This window comes from Panthera onca, chromosome X (genome assembly GCF_046562875.1).
Source record: "Panthera onca isolate mPanOnc1 chromosome X, mPanOnc1 haplotype 2, whole genome shotgun sequence".
NCBI classification, from domain to species: Eukaryota; Metazoa; Chordata; class Mammalia; order Carnivora; family Felidae; genus Panthera; species Panthera onca.
Window position 1 is genome coordinate 87,009,236 of NC_138357.1, and position 15,123 is coordinate 87,024,358.

The following is a 15,123-nucleotide window of genomic DNA, read 5'->3' on the forward strand; positions in this document are numbered from 1 at the left end:
TCAATCCAGCCAGGACTGAAATTTGAGGGAAGCCAGAATTGGAGACTGGGACTCAGAATATAGGATTGCACCAGGCCTTGAAACCAAGGCTTGGAGTGGTTAGGCTGGGGTATTGTGGGCACAGCAAGTCATGGGCAGAACATAGAGAGTGAAAGGAGACTGTTGAGGGGTAAGGTGGAAGAGGCCACCTGAGGCGAGATGATGCAGACCCTTCAATGCCTATCTCTAAACCCTGGGAGTTTTCCTAAAAGCAGTGAGGAGCCATGGGAGAGATATGAGCAGGGTAGTGACATAGTTAACTGCATTTTAGATGGATGCTCTGACGGCTGTGCTGAAAACAGAAGGGAGGGGGAAGAGACTGGAGATGCTAAAATTGGCAGGAACCATGGCTGCCTTAGCCAGGGGAGGTGGCAGAGGAGATGGTGAGAAATTAGTGGATTCCAGAGATGTGTAGGAAGTAGAATGAACCATTTATTTGGCCCTGGGCTAAGTGCATAACAGTGATTACCTTGTTTAATCAGTGCAACAACACTATAAGTACCATTTTAAACTATTTCACATGTCTGAAGTCATACAGGAATAAATATTAAAAGTGGTCTTCAAATTGAAGCGATTAAATGCCAAAACCCATGCTCTTTCCCCCAAAAAAGGCACTAAATGGGAAATATCTATTACATATTTGTGTGAATTTGACTGTGAGAGGAGGATGTTTAAAAGATAGGTACACATTCAGATGGTTCGAAATTCAAAAGGCACAGGGGCGCCTGGGTGGCTCAGTCGATTAAACGTCCTATCTTGGCTCAGGTCATGATCTCAAGGTTCTTGAGTTTGTGCCCCAAGTGGGGCTCTCTACTGTCAGCTCAGAGCCCAGTTCGGATCCTATCTCCCAACCTCTCTGCCCCTCCCCGGCTCACTCTCTCTCTCAAAAATAAACATTTTTTAAAAATTCAAAAGGCACAAAGGGGTACAAAGTGGAAAATTTCCCTTCCCTCTAGAGGCAACCTGTGTTATCAGATGTTTTATACAGGTATAGGATGCTTTACTGTTAACTTAGCACAGTGGTTAAGAATAACAGGTGCTAGAGCCAGGCTTCCCGGTTCAGATCCTGATTCCATTACTTACCAGTTGTGTGAGTTTAGGAAAATTCCTTCACTTCTCTACACCTTAGTTTATTCAGCTATAAAGATGTAAAATGAGGATGATACTAGTACCTGCCTTATAGGGTTGCTGTAAGTATTTGAATGAGTGATATATTGAAGCTATCCCAACAGTGCTTGACATAGAATAGCCACAATTTAAGATGTTAGCTATTCTCTATATAATTATGATATAATTCTTTCCTTTTCTTTCTACACTATTCCCACACAGTTTGGCATCTTACATTTCTTCTTTAACTATCTTGGTGATCATTCCATATCTCCATATTATTATTAATGACAGCTGCATAGTACTCCATTTTGTGGTTGTATCAGAGTTTACTTAAACAGGTCACCAGTATTGAGCACTTAGGGAGTGTCCATTCTTTCATATTATAAAGTGCTGCAGTGAATCATCTTGTACATACACCTTTTAGCACATGTATGAATCTACCTGTAAGCTAAATTCCTAGAAGTAGAAATACTGAGCCAAACAGTATATGGATTTGTTAGTTTGTTAGATTTTGCCAAATTGCCCACTCTAGAGGTTATACCAACTTAACTTCCACTGGCAATTTATGGGAATGCCTGTTTCTGGCCAACCTGCCAATATTGAGCTTCAGCAAACTTTTTTTTTTATATTCACCACACTCAAAGACAAAAAAACAGTATCTTAGTAGTTTTTGTAGGCATTTCTTTAAGTATAAATGAAGTTGAACATCTTAAATTGCAGTTGTATTTTATCCACTGGATTTTGCAACATGGCAATCGCCATTGACCTTGTAGGCCTAGTTTTAGTAGCATGAAAGAGGGATAGTCCAATTAAGAGGGCTGAGGAATAAACAGGATACAAAAGGTAGAGTAGGAGCAGACAAAAATATGACTAAAAGGAAAGAGATTAATAGGGGAGATGGTTGGAGGGGGAGGGAGGGGTTTTTAAGACCTTGCACTATGTTTAAATCGCAGGGACTTTGGGCACTGCCAATTACTAGCTGGGCGACCTTGTGCAAATAGCTTCACCTCTCTGGGGACTCATTTTCCTCATCCGTAAAAATGGGGCTAATAGTTCCTACCACATAGGGCTGCTATAATGATTAAATGAGTGAACACATTCAACAAACTCAGTAAAAGGCCTGGCAAAAACGTCATACAGTAGGACCGACCGGTCCTCCTCGCCCCAAACCTTGGGCTGTGTTTTCAGAGACACCGATCTTCCCGGAGCGCTCTCGCGGCCCCAGCCTTAGGACTGGAATGGCGCCTGGCGAGATTGAGGTTCGGCCGGCTGTATGCAGGCGCGCGCGACGAGTGGGGCGGGGGCGCGAGGGGCGGAGCCGCAGCCGCCTAGGCTGTTCCGACGATCGCGCGCCGCCCCCGCCGCGCCCCGCGCCCGCCCTTGTTAGCAGGCGCCTCCCGCCCCCCGCATTGCTGATGCTGCTGCTGGCAGACATGGACGTGGTGAATCAGGTACGCGTTCCAGCACCGAGGACAGAGCCCGCCGCTGTCCGGCTTCCCCGTCCGGATGCAGCGGATCAGGCGACTCTGAGAGGTGGTGGCCAGGGTCCTGGCAGCAGACACCCGGTCCCGGAGCTGGGGCTGGGGTCTGCGGCAGGCGAGGGAGGAAAGGGGAGGTGGAGAAAAGGAGTGAGCCCTTTGCCGCAGCGAGGGCCGTCCTCTCTGCCGCAGCGGGGTCCGCCAGAAGCTGGGTTCCTTACTGGCAACCGTGAGGAGAGGAGAGGAAAAGGGGTCTTGGGGCTAGGGTAGGGGCGGAGGGGGGCGAGGGGAGGAGGAGTGGAAGAAGATGGGGGTTGCTGTAGATGAGCTAGGAAATAGAGCGACAGAAGGCGTTGGGGCGGGGGTTGGGGGGGGAGCTGACACCTGCCCCTCCCAGAGAAGGTATCCCAGTGAATGACCACCCTTTCCCCCAGAACAGACCAAGGGGGACGATCCAATTTTGCCTCTCCAAACCTCCTACTCTCCCCTCCCCTAGCACATATCCAGTGAAGCCATGTCCCAGCCCTCCCCCACCTTAATCAGCCCGGACCCTCTCTGCCATCTCACTCTTCTTCACCACCTCAGAACCTCACCCCCTCTCTAACCAGTACCAACCCCTCCCCATCCTCATCACTTCAGACCCCCCAACCACCATCTGACTCACCTTTACCACTGCAGACCCCTCCCCCACCCTAGCCAACCTGATTCCCTCCCTGTTATGACTCACCTTCACCATCCAAGACCCCATCCCCCACCATAATGAACCCCAACTCCTTCCTCACTCTCTCCACCTGATCCTCTTCGTCATCTGACTCACCTTTACCGTTTCAGACCTTTTCCCCTTCCCCAGTTAGTCCTGACCCCATCCCCATCTTTCTCACCCTGACAACCCTCTGCAACCTACCTATCTCCCCTAACCCCCCCCCCACCAGTCCTGAACCCCAGGGGTCTTCTCTCAGAGACCCTGTGCTCAAACCTTCCCTTAAGTGTCACTTTCTCCTTCTCACTCCCTCTCCGAACATCACTCCCTCCTGGAGGTCACATGCCCTATCCCCAAGGGTCATTGCCTGGTGGCCTTGCCCCTCACCTCCCTCTCCATGCCCAACAACCCCACCCCCTCCCCACCGTTTCTCTCCTCAGCTGGTGGCCGGGGGTCAGTTCCGGGTGGTCAAGGAGCCCCTTGGCTTCGTGAAGGTGCTGCAATGGGTGAGTGTGGACTGGGCCATGAGGAGAAAGAAGGAGGTGGTGGGGTCTGGAAGAGCAAGGGTGGAGTAGGGGTGGTGAGCACAGAATGGATGAGTAGGTAGGGGGTGGAAGAGGATGAAAGAATTGGGCTCCAGGGTGAAGTCCCAAGGGGTTGGGGCTAGAGAATCAATGGGCTGTGATGTGACGTCATGTAAGACCAAGGGTACCCCCATTGTAAAGTGGAAGAATGTGACGTCCTACCTCCTCCCCTGAGGTGAGAGAGGGGCAGGGGAGGTGGAGCCTGAAGCTGGTTGCTGCGGAAAAGATGCAAGCCAGAGAAATCCAGGGACAGTGAAAGAGAATGAGAGGCAGGAAATGATGGAGACAGAGGTGGAAATACAAAGAAAAAAAAAGATACAGAGATGAGAGAAAGTGGAGACAAACAGAAAGAGAAAAAGAAAAGGGAGACAGAGATGCAAAGAGAAATAGACACAGGGAAAGTGGCAGAAAAATGGAATGGGGGAGAGATAGAAACAGAGAAAAAGAGATACTCAGAGGAAAGAGAAAAGGAGGAACTGAAAAGAGAGAGATACCACAAGGGAGACAGAGACAGCATGATACAGAGACCAAGTCAGAGACGGAACAGGAAGATAGAGACAAACAGACCAAGGACAGAAAGACACATAGAGAGAGACATACATTTACACAGAGATAGAGAAAAAAGAGACATAAAAAGACACACATTGATGCTAGAGAGTCAGAGGCAGAGAGAGAAACAGAGATACAGAGACATCTGAGAAAGAGAAACAGACAGATACCAAGAGAACTAGAGACATAGAGAACAACAGAGACAGGCAGAAATACACAGAGAGACACAGAAATAGACTGAAACAGAAGGGGGGGTCAGGGCACGGAGAGGTAGAGACTGAGAGAGACATTGAGAAAAAGACGGAAGAGATGGCCACACCCCTGTAATCAGCTTGTCCTTGGAGCCGATGAGCCCTGATTAGGGGATGGGGGTGGGGGTGGGGACTGGTCCATCTGGTGCTGCTTGTGCTGGGCCCTGATCTGTCCAGAGGAGGGCATCCCTATCCCACGTGTACACAGGATAACCATGGCCATCTCCATCCCTGCTGCCCAAGGTCTTTGCCATCTTCGCCTTTGCCACATGCGGCAGTTACACCGGGAAGCTCCGGCTGAGCGTAGAGTGTGCCAACAAGTCCGAGAGTGATCTCAGCATCGAGGTTGACTTCGAATACCCCTTCAGGTGCGCCCCCACCCTACCCCACCCCGGAATCCCGAGAGAGAGGGTGGAGGTGGGGTGGGACTGGCCAACGCCACCTCCCCAGTGGCTCCTGTTCAGCCCCCACCTCAGGGTACCACACTGGCTAAGGTCACTGTGCATGCACTGAGCACCTACCTTGTGCCTGGCACTGCTCTGGACATCTAGATGTGTGGTGAGCCAGACAGGCCTAGACTGTTGCCCTCTGGCTATGTTCTAGTGAATAGGGAGGGCCAGGAGACCGGTAATAAACAAGATCCCATATATATATATATATATATATATATATATATATATATATATATATATATATGGCCTTAATGCAGTAGGTGCTCAATTAATGTCAGCCAATCTTATTTAATTCCCATTCGTTTTTTCAATACACATTTTTGAGAACCTATTGTATGCCAGTTTCTGCTCAAAGTGCTGGGGACCTAACGGGAAAAAACAGACCTAGTTCCCTACCCTTATGGAGCCAAATTATAACAAATAAATTGCTAGAAAGGGATGATTGCAGATTGGGAGAAATTCAAAGAGGGGAATCCTTGTGCTGGGTTTTATAACAGAGAATGATGAGTGGGTGCTAATTAGCTATAGGAAATGACTAAATCCAGTTAAGCAATTCTGATATTTACTGAGTTGTGTGCACCAGGTGCTAGGTACATGAGGGCAAGCATAAGCAGGCAAGGTCACTGCCCTCACGATGCTGCTTACCTCCTGGGTGGGTGGGAAGACAGAGACCCACAGACAACTTTAATAGAGACTTTTGAGGCTCCTCTACTACTTAGACAAATCACATAACTGCTTTGGGTCTCAATTTCCTTGTCTCCAAAAGCAGATAATAATACCCACCTTACAAAGTTATGATGAATATTAAGTAAGTTAATACTTGGAAGGTGCTTAGCACAGTACTGGGAATACAATAAGTGCTCCATGAGTGTTTTTTATTTTTATATTTTTATTTGAGAGAGAGAGAGTGTGTGTGCGTGAGCAGGGGATATGCACAGAGAGAGAGAGAGAGGGAGGGAGAGAGAATCTTAAGCAGGCTCCATGCTAAGCACAGTGCGCAATACGGAGCTGGATCCTACAACTCTGGGATCATGACCTGAACAGAAACCAAGAGTCAGACGCTCAACTGACTGAGTCACCCAGGCGTCCTGCTCCATGGGTGTTTGTTAAAATAAAGAAAATAAATACATTTAAGGAACTCAGGAAAGAGGTCAGGGATTGAGTTGGAAATTGGGCATTTTTTGAGCACTAAGGATAAATGTAGGCTCAGGGGATCATGCAGGGTGAGAGGGAAGAGTGGAGAGAGGAAAACCCAGCACAGGCTGTGAGGAATGGTTGAAAGAAAAAGAGGCACCAGGGAGATGCAGCCTGAGGGGCAAAGGGGAGCAACAGGAATCCACTGGTTCACAGAAGCCAGGCAAGAGAGTTTGGGGAAAGAGGAGTTGGCAGCGTGGGATACTGCTGGGGGCAGGCCCTTTGGGAATCGAGAAGGCCACAAAAACCGGTGGATCCCCCCGATTGCTCCCACACCTAGGACCTCCAGTCCTGAAGATATGCCTTTTACCCATAAGTCTCCTGGAAAAAAAAGTCTTTGCCCTGGTCCCCCTAACCGACCCCCACTTCCCTTATAATCCCCCAAGAACCCCTCAGGACACCCCCCTCTACCAACCCAGCCTACTAGGAACCCAGAAACTCAACCCAGATTCAACTCTTAGCTCTGTCACTTAGCAATTATACAACCTTGGGCAACTTAACATAACCTTGCTAAGCCTCTGTTCATCTATAAAATGGGTATAATAATGCCTGCTTTAGAGAATTGAGGGCGGGGAGGGTCATTAAATGAGTCAATTATCTAAAGTGCCTTGTAGGTGATCAATAAGTGCAAGCCCCTTCCCTCAGAACCTTTGCTACACAAGGAGCCTAGCACCATTTGCTCAGTCTCAGGATCCTGCCCCCCAGTCTGAGACCAAGGATCTGGAACCATACCTCAGACCTTCTCCCTAAACACGTTTTCTCCCTATGACCCCTCCTCCATTACACTGCAGGAAAGGTCCCAGGATACCTTCCCAATCTGCCTCTCCCCACCTCACATACATACACTCTGTTTGTTCCAGGATCTCTTCCACCCTCCTGTCTTTCTGTCTGTCTCCTGCTTTGTAGTCTCTGAGCTTTCCTCTGCTATGCATGTTCCTCTTCTCTTGGGGACCTGAAGTGAGGTAGGGAGAAGAGTCAACACGATGTAGGGAAAAACACAGGGTTCAGATCCCAACTGCACCATTCTCTCTCCAGCTGTGTGACTTTAGGCAAGTTAATACGCTTCTCTGAGCCTCTGTACATTTCATTTGATACACATTTACTGAGCACCTACTATGGAGAAAAATGGAGCTAGGAAGGGGGCTAAGGAGTGCTGGGAGGGAATGGCTCCATTTCATTTTAATAGTGAGAGCAGGGAAGGCCTCACTGAGGTGACAGTTGAGCAAAACCTGAAGGACATGAAGGGAGTAATACATGAAGATATCTAGGAGAAGGACATTCTAGTGCAAAGATCCTGGGGTGGAAGGGTGCCTGGTATGTTTTACAAGTAATTAAGAGGTCAAAGTGCCTGGGTTGGAGGAGGGGATGAGTAAGACCCATTTCACCAGGATGCTGTGAGTAATCAGTAAACTGTGACTGGAATACAGTAAGTGCTCTGTGACTGGTTACTTCCTCTTTCTTCCTGGGACCTTGTCAGAATCTGGGGAACCCATGGCTGGGTAGGGGGAATGAGAGTGTTCTTAGGGTCTGGGCCACACCTGCCATCTCTCTCCACAGGCTGCACCAAGTGTACTTTGATGCACCCACCTGCCGAGGGGACACTGACAAAGTCTTCCTGGTGGGAGACTACTCCTCATCAGCCGAATTCTTTGTCACAGTGGCCGTGTTTGCCTTCCTCTACTCCATGGGGGCTCTGGCCACCTACATCTTCCTGCAGAACAAGTACCGAGAGAATAACAAAGGACCCATGATGGTGAGCCCCCACCGCCACTCAAATGCAGGGGCCAGGGGGACATGAAGGCTCAGGGACACCACCATGTTCACAGGCCACACCGAACCCAGACAGTCCCACATGCAAGCAGTCACCATAACAGCCACAGATGTTACTGCTGCTGAGGCTGTGAGCATAAAAGAAACCAAATCATAGAATGACAGGGACACACTCATAGCCCACACAGAATCCCAGACAGGCCTACACCTGGAAACCCGCCACCTCACACACAACCACACAGTCTAGATCAAAGAAAGGTGCACAGAGGTTCACTGTGACAGTCATGCCTGTCACTGTGCCACCAGACACACTGATTCCTACACAGCTGTACTCATACACCCTCATCCCAGACACAAAGTGACACAGATTCCCACATTCAGACAAAAGCATGAAGACACACTACTTTCCACAGATTCGGAAACCATCCCACAAAATCCCCCTATGCCCACACCCACACATCACAATTACACTCCCACATCCTCTGTGTCACACACACACACACACACACACACACACACACACACACACAAGCCCAAGCTAGGAACGCTCACCTTCAAGTGAGTATTGGTGGCTTCAGAGCTCAAAAGGTAGAGGGGAGACAGGGCTTTTCTGCAGGACCTCCCCCTCCCCAAGAAAGCCTGTGATCTGAGGAGGCCCCACAGCATGACATGAAGCGGCCCACTCACAGCATTGTCTGCCTCTCCTCTGTCCTAGGACTTTCTGGCCACGGCAGTGTTCGCCTTCATGTGGCTGGTTAGCTCATCAGCATGGGCCAAGGGGCTGTCAGATGTGAAGATGGCCACTGACCCAGAGAACATTATCAAGGGGATGTCTGTCTGCCATCAGACAGGGAATACATGCAAGGAGCTGAGGGACCCTGTGACCTCTGGCCTCAACACTTCAGTGGTAAGCCCTGGGAAGGTTACTGGGATGGTGGGCCAGCTGGGGAAGGAGGCTGGGAAACCCACTGTCTGGCATGGGGAGTGGTGGAGAGAGAGTATGAGAGGAGAGTTCAGAGGAGATCCAAGAGGGCTCCCTGGAGGAAGCATGCCAACAACAGTGCCTTAAAGGATGAGATAGAAATTTTAACCACTGCAATACCCCAAATAATCCCCAAGAGGGGAATATAAGACCTTCTGACCGATTAGGTTAGGGAGATCTGGATCCCAGGCCCAGCCTAGTCATGTAGAATCTCTGACGACTCAAGACGGCCTTGGGACCTCAGTGTCCTTATACAGTATGCAGAATGAGAGTAACTTGAAATGTTTCCCACTTGGACGCCCCCTACTGGCCGGAGTCAAACTGTCTGAGTTTCAATCCCAGCTCTGCCACCTGTGAGCTCAAAACTAGTTACTCAGCACCTCAGCCTCAGTCTGAGCATGTAATTGAAAACTAGTACGAGGTCCTGCTCCAAAGTTGAGTATTTAGTGAACTAATAACAAAGTGTTTAGAAAAGGGCCTGGCACGTGGTAAGTTGTGTACAAGTGTTACAGATGCTAAGATTCCAACTTTTTTCTGTTGCTTGCTGGGTGTGAGACCTTGAGCATCTTAGCCTCTAGAGCTGGGCCCCAGTTTCAACTATAAGGAGGAGATATTACTTCCTGCCCCCAAACTGAATTATATTACATATATTTAAGTTCTATATATGTGTTTTAATATAAAAGTACATATTTATATATGTTGTATGTGTATGTACATATATTTGCATATACATACCTATGTGTGTATATGCATCTATTAGTGGTATACCTACATATTTAATAAAAATTTATACTTAGCATTTTACTATATTACAAATTTATATTGTTTACCATATTTTATACATGTATAAATATATATATGTAACAGTGACATCAACATCCCCGAGAATCTGAATTCTAACACGTCTCATGCCCCCGCACCCCAGATGACTTTTCTCCACAATTACGTTCATGCCCCAGGACTCTACAGGGTCCGAGTTTTAGAAACCACCACCCTTCGGGAGGCCCAACACGCGCAGTCTCGATGTTCCCCAGGGCCAAGTCAAGGGACGCGCGGTACGACAGCAGGGCTTTGTCTCCCCGCAGGTATTCGGCTTCCTGAATCTGGTGCTCTGGGTCGGCAACCTGTGGTTCGTGTTCAAGGAGACAGGCTGGGCCGCCCCATTCATGCGCGCACCCCCTGGCGCCCCTGAGAAGCAGCCAGCGCCCGGGGACGCCTATGGCGAGGCGGGCTACGGGCAGGGCCCCGGCGGGTACGGGCCCCAGGACTCCTACGGACCCCAGGGTGGCTACCAGCCCGACTACGGGCAGCCCGCCGGCGGCGGTGGCGGCGGCTACCCACAGGGAGACTACGGGCAGCAAGGCTATGGCCCTCAGGGTGCGCCCACCTCCTTCTCCAATCAGATGTAGTCTGGTGAGTGACTGGCGGGCGGTGCGGCCAAGGAGGGTATAGGAAAGGAGACGGGCGGGTCAGTAAACCAGTAAGAGCCAAGAATAAGTGATTCGTAGATTCAGGGGAGTTGGAGGAGCCAACAGAGAGGCGGAGCTACATGCTAAGGACGAAAAACTAGCCAATAAATGAAGAGCAAGAGAGTGGTGCTTGAAGATGGGCAGAATGAAGAACCAATGGGAGAGAAGTAGAAGTGCCTCTCTGAAGGGAATGGCAGGGAGATTTGCATAGTGTAGGAGCTACGGTGGGAAGAGGAGGTGGGCCTTAGAACTGATTGATAAGCCAATATGTTAGGATAAGGCAGGTAGATGGTGACGGTAAACAGGCTTGGGTCATGAAGGTCAGACAAGCCCACCAATCCCAGAGGAAGTGATAGATCTGCCACTTCTCCCCAACCCTAGTGGTGAGGGAGGTGCTGTGGAATTTCACAGAAGGAAAAGGGGACGGCGGAGGCAATGCGAAAGCTTGCGGGCCTTTTTGCTGGGCCTAAAAAGGGAAGTGTGATTTCCTCACGTAGGAGGGAAGGAAATGGGGAGAAGAGGCAGGGGGATGGCAACACGTGGGTGGAGGTAGCTTCTTGCACTTGGCCAGTATGGAAAGTATAGGGAAGAGTTTATTAGGTACCTCACATCTAATTCATCAAAAAACCCTGTTGCCTCTACCTTCAAAATATATCCATAATCTTCCACTTCTCACTGTCCTCTCCGAGCCTGGACATCTTCATAGCTTTCCACCTGCATTCCCATTCTGTTCTACTCACAGCATTAGGGAGGGATCCTGTTAAATCCTAAATCAGGACACTGCCCTCCTGTGCTCAGAGCTCTGCCTGGGCTCCCATCTCATTAAAAGCCAATGCCCTCACCAGGGTCTACACAAAGCCTTACCCATCACTTCTCTGACCTCCTGCTTCCTACCACTCCCCACCCCCAACTCTGTTCCAGGCACAATCCAACTTCAGGACCTTGGTACTTGCTCTCCCCCTGGAGTTTTGCACCCACATACCCTGATAACCTTACCTGGCCAGCGGCTTACTAGTCCCCTTTCTAAGTTTTTTTACATTTATTTTTGAGAGACAGAGAGAGACAGAGCACAAGTAGGGGAGGGGCAGAGAGAGAATGAGACACAGAATCCAAAGCAGGCTCCAGGCTCTGAGCTGTCAGCACAGAGCCCAATGAGGGGCTCAAACTCACAAACCGGGAGATCATGACTTGAGCCGAAGCCAGACACTTAACCAACTGAGCCACCCAGGCGCCCCAAGTCCCCTTTCTTATCTCTGTTTTAGTATCCCGTGCTTTTCTTTATCACAGTCCATGATTATTAGTTAATATGTTTATTGACTATCTCTTCCACTAAACTAAGGGATGTCACCATGACTTATTTATGCTGTACATATATCAGAGCCCTACTAATGTTAAGAAACATTTATTGAGGAAATAATAGAAACGACATGAGATATTTTACTCTCATTTTATGCTTCTCTGCTCAAAATCTTCCCATGACTTACACCTCATCCAGAGTCAAAACTAATGTCCTCCCAACCTAGTCCACAAGGCCCTATATGACCCCATTACCTACCTCTCTGACATCACCTCCTCCCATGCTCATACCACTCAAGCCCCACGGACCTCCTTGCTATTCCTCAAACACACTAGACATGGTTCCACTCCAGGGCCTTTGCACTGGGTGTTCCTCCTGCCTGAAACGCTCTTCATTCCAGTTATCTGCATGGCAAATTCCTTCACCTCCTTAATTCTTTATTCCAATATCACTTCTTAAATGAAGTCTTCTCTGACTACCCTACTTATTACAGCAACATTTCTTCCCCTGTTGGTACTCCTAATCCCCCTCACCCTGGTCTACTTTTTGTTTTTCCATTTCCTTTATTATCTCCTTATGTCATCCTACAACTCACTTATATATTTTCGTTATTGTTTGAAGTCTGTCTCCTCTGCCACAATGCAAGCACCACAAAGATAAGGATTTTTGTTTTGCCCAATACAGTTGATCACCAATGGCTAGAACATTACCTGTAAATGGATTTTTGGGGGTTGGGGGAGGGGTGACCATAATGTCTTTGATACTTAACCTAGTGGGCGCAAGGTATATCTTCCCAATAGGAGCAGCTAGGGGACTATGAGTGAAGGAAGAAGGAAGAAAAGGCATGGCAGACAGAGAGTAAAGCCAAGGTGGAGGCATAGAAGCCCAGCCCCCCTCCCTAAGGGTACAACCTAAGTCTGGACCCCCTCTCCATTCTGTCTTTTGTCTCCACAGGTCAGTGCAGCCCGGGAGGACCCCATGGGTGGGCAAGAGCTCAGAAGCCCTGCCCCCCTTCCCACCCCTACACCCCAGGTCTCCGCCCCTCAAGCCAGGAGACTCTAACTCTCTTTGCTGTTTATATATATATATATTATATATAAATATCTATTTATCTGTCTGAGCCTTGCCCCCACTCCACACCCCTCATGCATTAGGGGCCTGACCTTGAGTGGGCCCCTCTCCTACCCCCACTGCTTCTCTTGCATCCCTTGGCCCCTCTCTGTTCTCTGGCCCTGTTCCCTGAGGTTGGGGGACTCTGAAAGGGGGACAGGGAAAAAACAGATCTCAGCTATGTGGGGAGGGTGGGTGTGACTTCAGATTCTCTCCCCTCTCTCCCTTCCCTTCTCCCAACTTGGTCTGGATTCCTCCAGCAATGCCTGGACAGGGGCCATTAGGGGAAATTAAACCCTGAGATGGGATAAAGGTAGACTGGTGGACTTGAGATGCAAGGTGGACTTGGAGAGGAGCTCTGGGGTGGAGAGGACTAGTCAGCCATACTGGATCTGGAGTCAGAAAAGGGATGCCCTAGGGCATTCTGGAGTGGGTCTTGAAAGGAGGCTGAGGGCATGGTTCTAGAATGGGTGGAGCCTTGAGTGAGGCAGGGGTTGGGCCCCAAGAGTGGGCAGGATTTGGAGTAGGACAGGATTTTGTGTAAGGGGTGTGACTTGGAACCTGGAGACTGTGTTTGGAAGATCATTGAGGGCATGGTTCTAGAGGGGTGGGGGAAGGCTCCAAAGTGGGCAGGTCTTGTGTTGGGACTCGTCTATGGAAGGGGTGTAACTAGGAACATTCAGGAGAATGAGTTTGATTCTAAAGAGGATAGATCTTGTGCAAGGGAAGAAGTGGGATTCAGGAATGGGCTAAGCTTGAGGTGAGGTCATGGTCTGGGTTCTAGGCAGGGCAGGGCTTAGAGTGGGTGTTCATGGTGGTTTCAGAAGGGGCAGCCCACCCTAATGGAGCAGTGAAAAAAATATGTTTTAGAGTGGTCAAGTTTGGCAGTGGGGGGGGGGGGGTCAGGAATATCCCTGGCCAAAGCTGGGGACTGAACTGGCCTGGGAGGAGCTAAGAGGTATAGCTGGGAGGGTAAGGGGTGGGACCCAGAGAGAAGCATCCTCCACACCCTTGCCCACCCCCATGATGAGACAGCTAGGTAATCAGAGGACAGAGCCAATAGGTCTGTGGGGCCAGCCCACCCTTCTTCCCCTTTCCTTGCCTCCTCCCTCCTTCCATACCCCCACCCATCCTGGGGTGGTTGGAGACCCGGTCTGGAGTCCCTATCCTGCACCCACTGCTGTGTCTGTGACGTCGGTAGTGCCTGTGATTGTGTGTTGCCACTTTGTCTGGCTGTGGTCCCTCCCCCTCTCCTCCAGACACCCACCCTTTTCCTTGCCCTTCAGTATTGTTTGAAGACCTCCCTAAGGAAGAACAAATAGGATTAATTCTCCTCCCCTAAATAAACTCCTCAACCACCTAGTCCACCCGGCTCTGATTTCTCAGTGTGTCTTTTTGGTGGGGGGGCAGTGGTGGGGGATGAGAAGAAGGACAGATGGGGGAGAGGTAGAAAGAGGAAGCTCCACCCCTGACCTGCTGGACCTGCCATTCAAGTCACCCCATCATTTTAGGTCCCTCTAGCAGTGTTATGCCAAGCCATAGCCTCTGTGAAGCCTCTCCTGTTGATCACTTTAAGTCACACTCTGAGTAGTCCTGCCCAGTGTCCCACTACTGGCAACCGGCTGAATGCTCTATGGTTCAGTTCTAATTCTGGTCCACTAGCCACTCTCCTTCCAAGACTCCATGGAACCCTGTCTTCAAACCCCAAATGGTCTGAATAGAACCCCTACACTTAATAGGGAGACTTCTCTCTACCTAGCCCACCTCATATTCTTCAGACTCTGCTTTCTTGACATTTTCTTCCTCTGCCCCAGCTGGAGAACTGGGAGACCCAATGGGCTGCAAGGCCAGGAGGCAGGGCACTGGGGTGACTCATTAGTTCATTCATTCACTCATTCCCTGGCTACTCCATGGGGCAGGGAGGGGCGGGAAGTGACTGGGATGTGCATATTGGAGCTGGGTATGGATGAGGTCCCCTGTGCCCATAATAAAAGGCCCAGCTGCCACTGCCACCATGCCTAATTAGAAACCCCTGCCTGGCACCCGAGTCCTGACTGCTGGGTCAGGGACCCCCTCCTCCCAGCCCTGAGGGGCCGTGAAGCCTGACATGTGAAGGAGAGACTCCCAGCTATGGACTG

General features: G+C 49.8%; 1 protein-coding gene across 1 annotated transcript; it reads left to right on the forward strand.

Moving 5' to 3' along the window:
- Positions 1-2,484: 2,484 nt before the first annotated feature.
- SYP (synaptophysin) lies at positions 2,485-14,350 on the forward strand. Its single transcript, XM_081794035.1, has 7 exons — positions 2,485-2,600; positions 3,768-3,833; positions 4,955-5,079; positions 7,915-8,110; positions 8,843-9,034; positions 10,195-10,522; positions 12,830-14,350. The coding sequence occupies exons 1-6, from the start codon at positions 2,565-2,567 to the stop codon at positions 10,516-10,518; spliced, it is 939 nt and encodes a 312-aa protein (XP_081650161.1). The 5' UTR covers positions 2,485-2,564; the 3' UTR covers positions 10,519-10,522; positions 12,830-14,350.
- Positions 14,351-15,123: the final 773 nt, after the last annotated feature.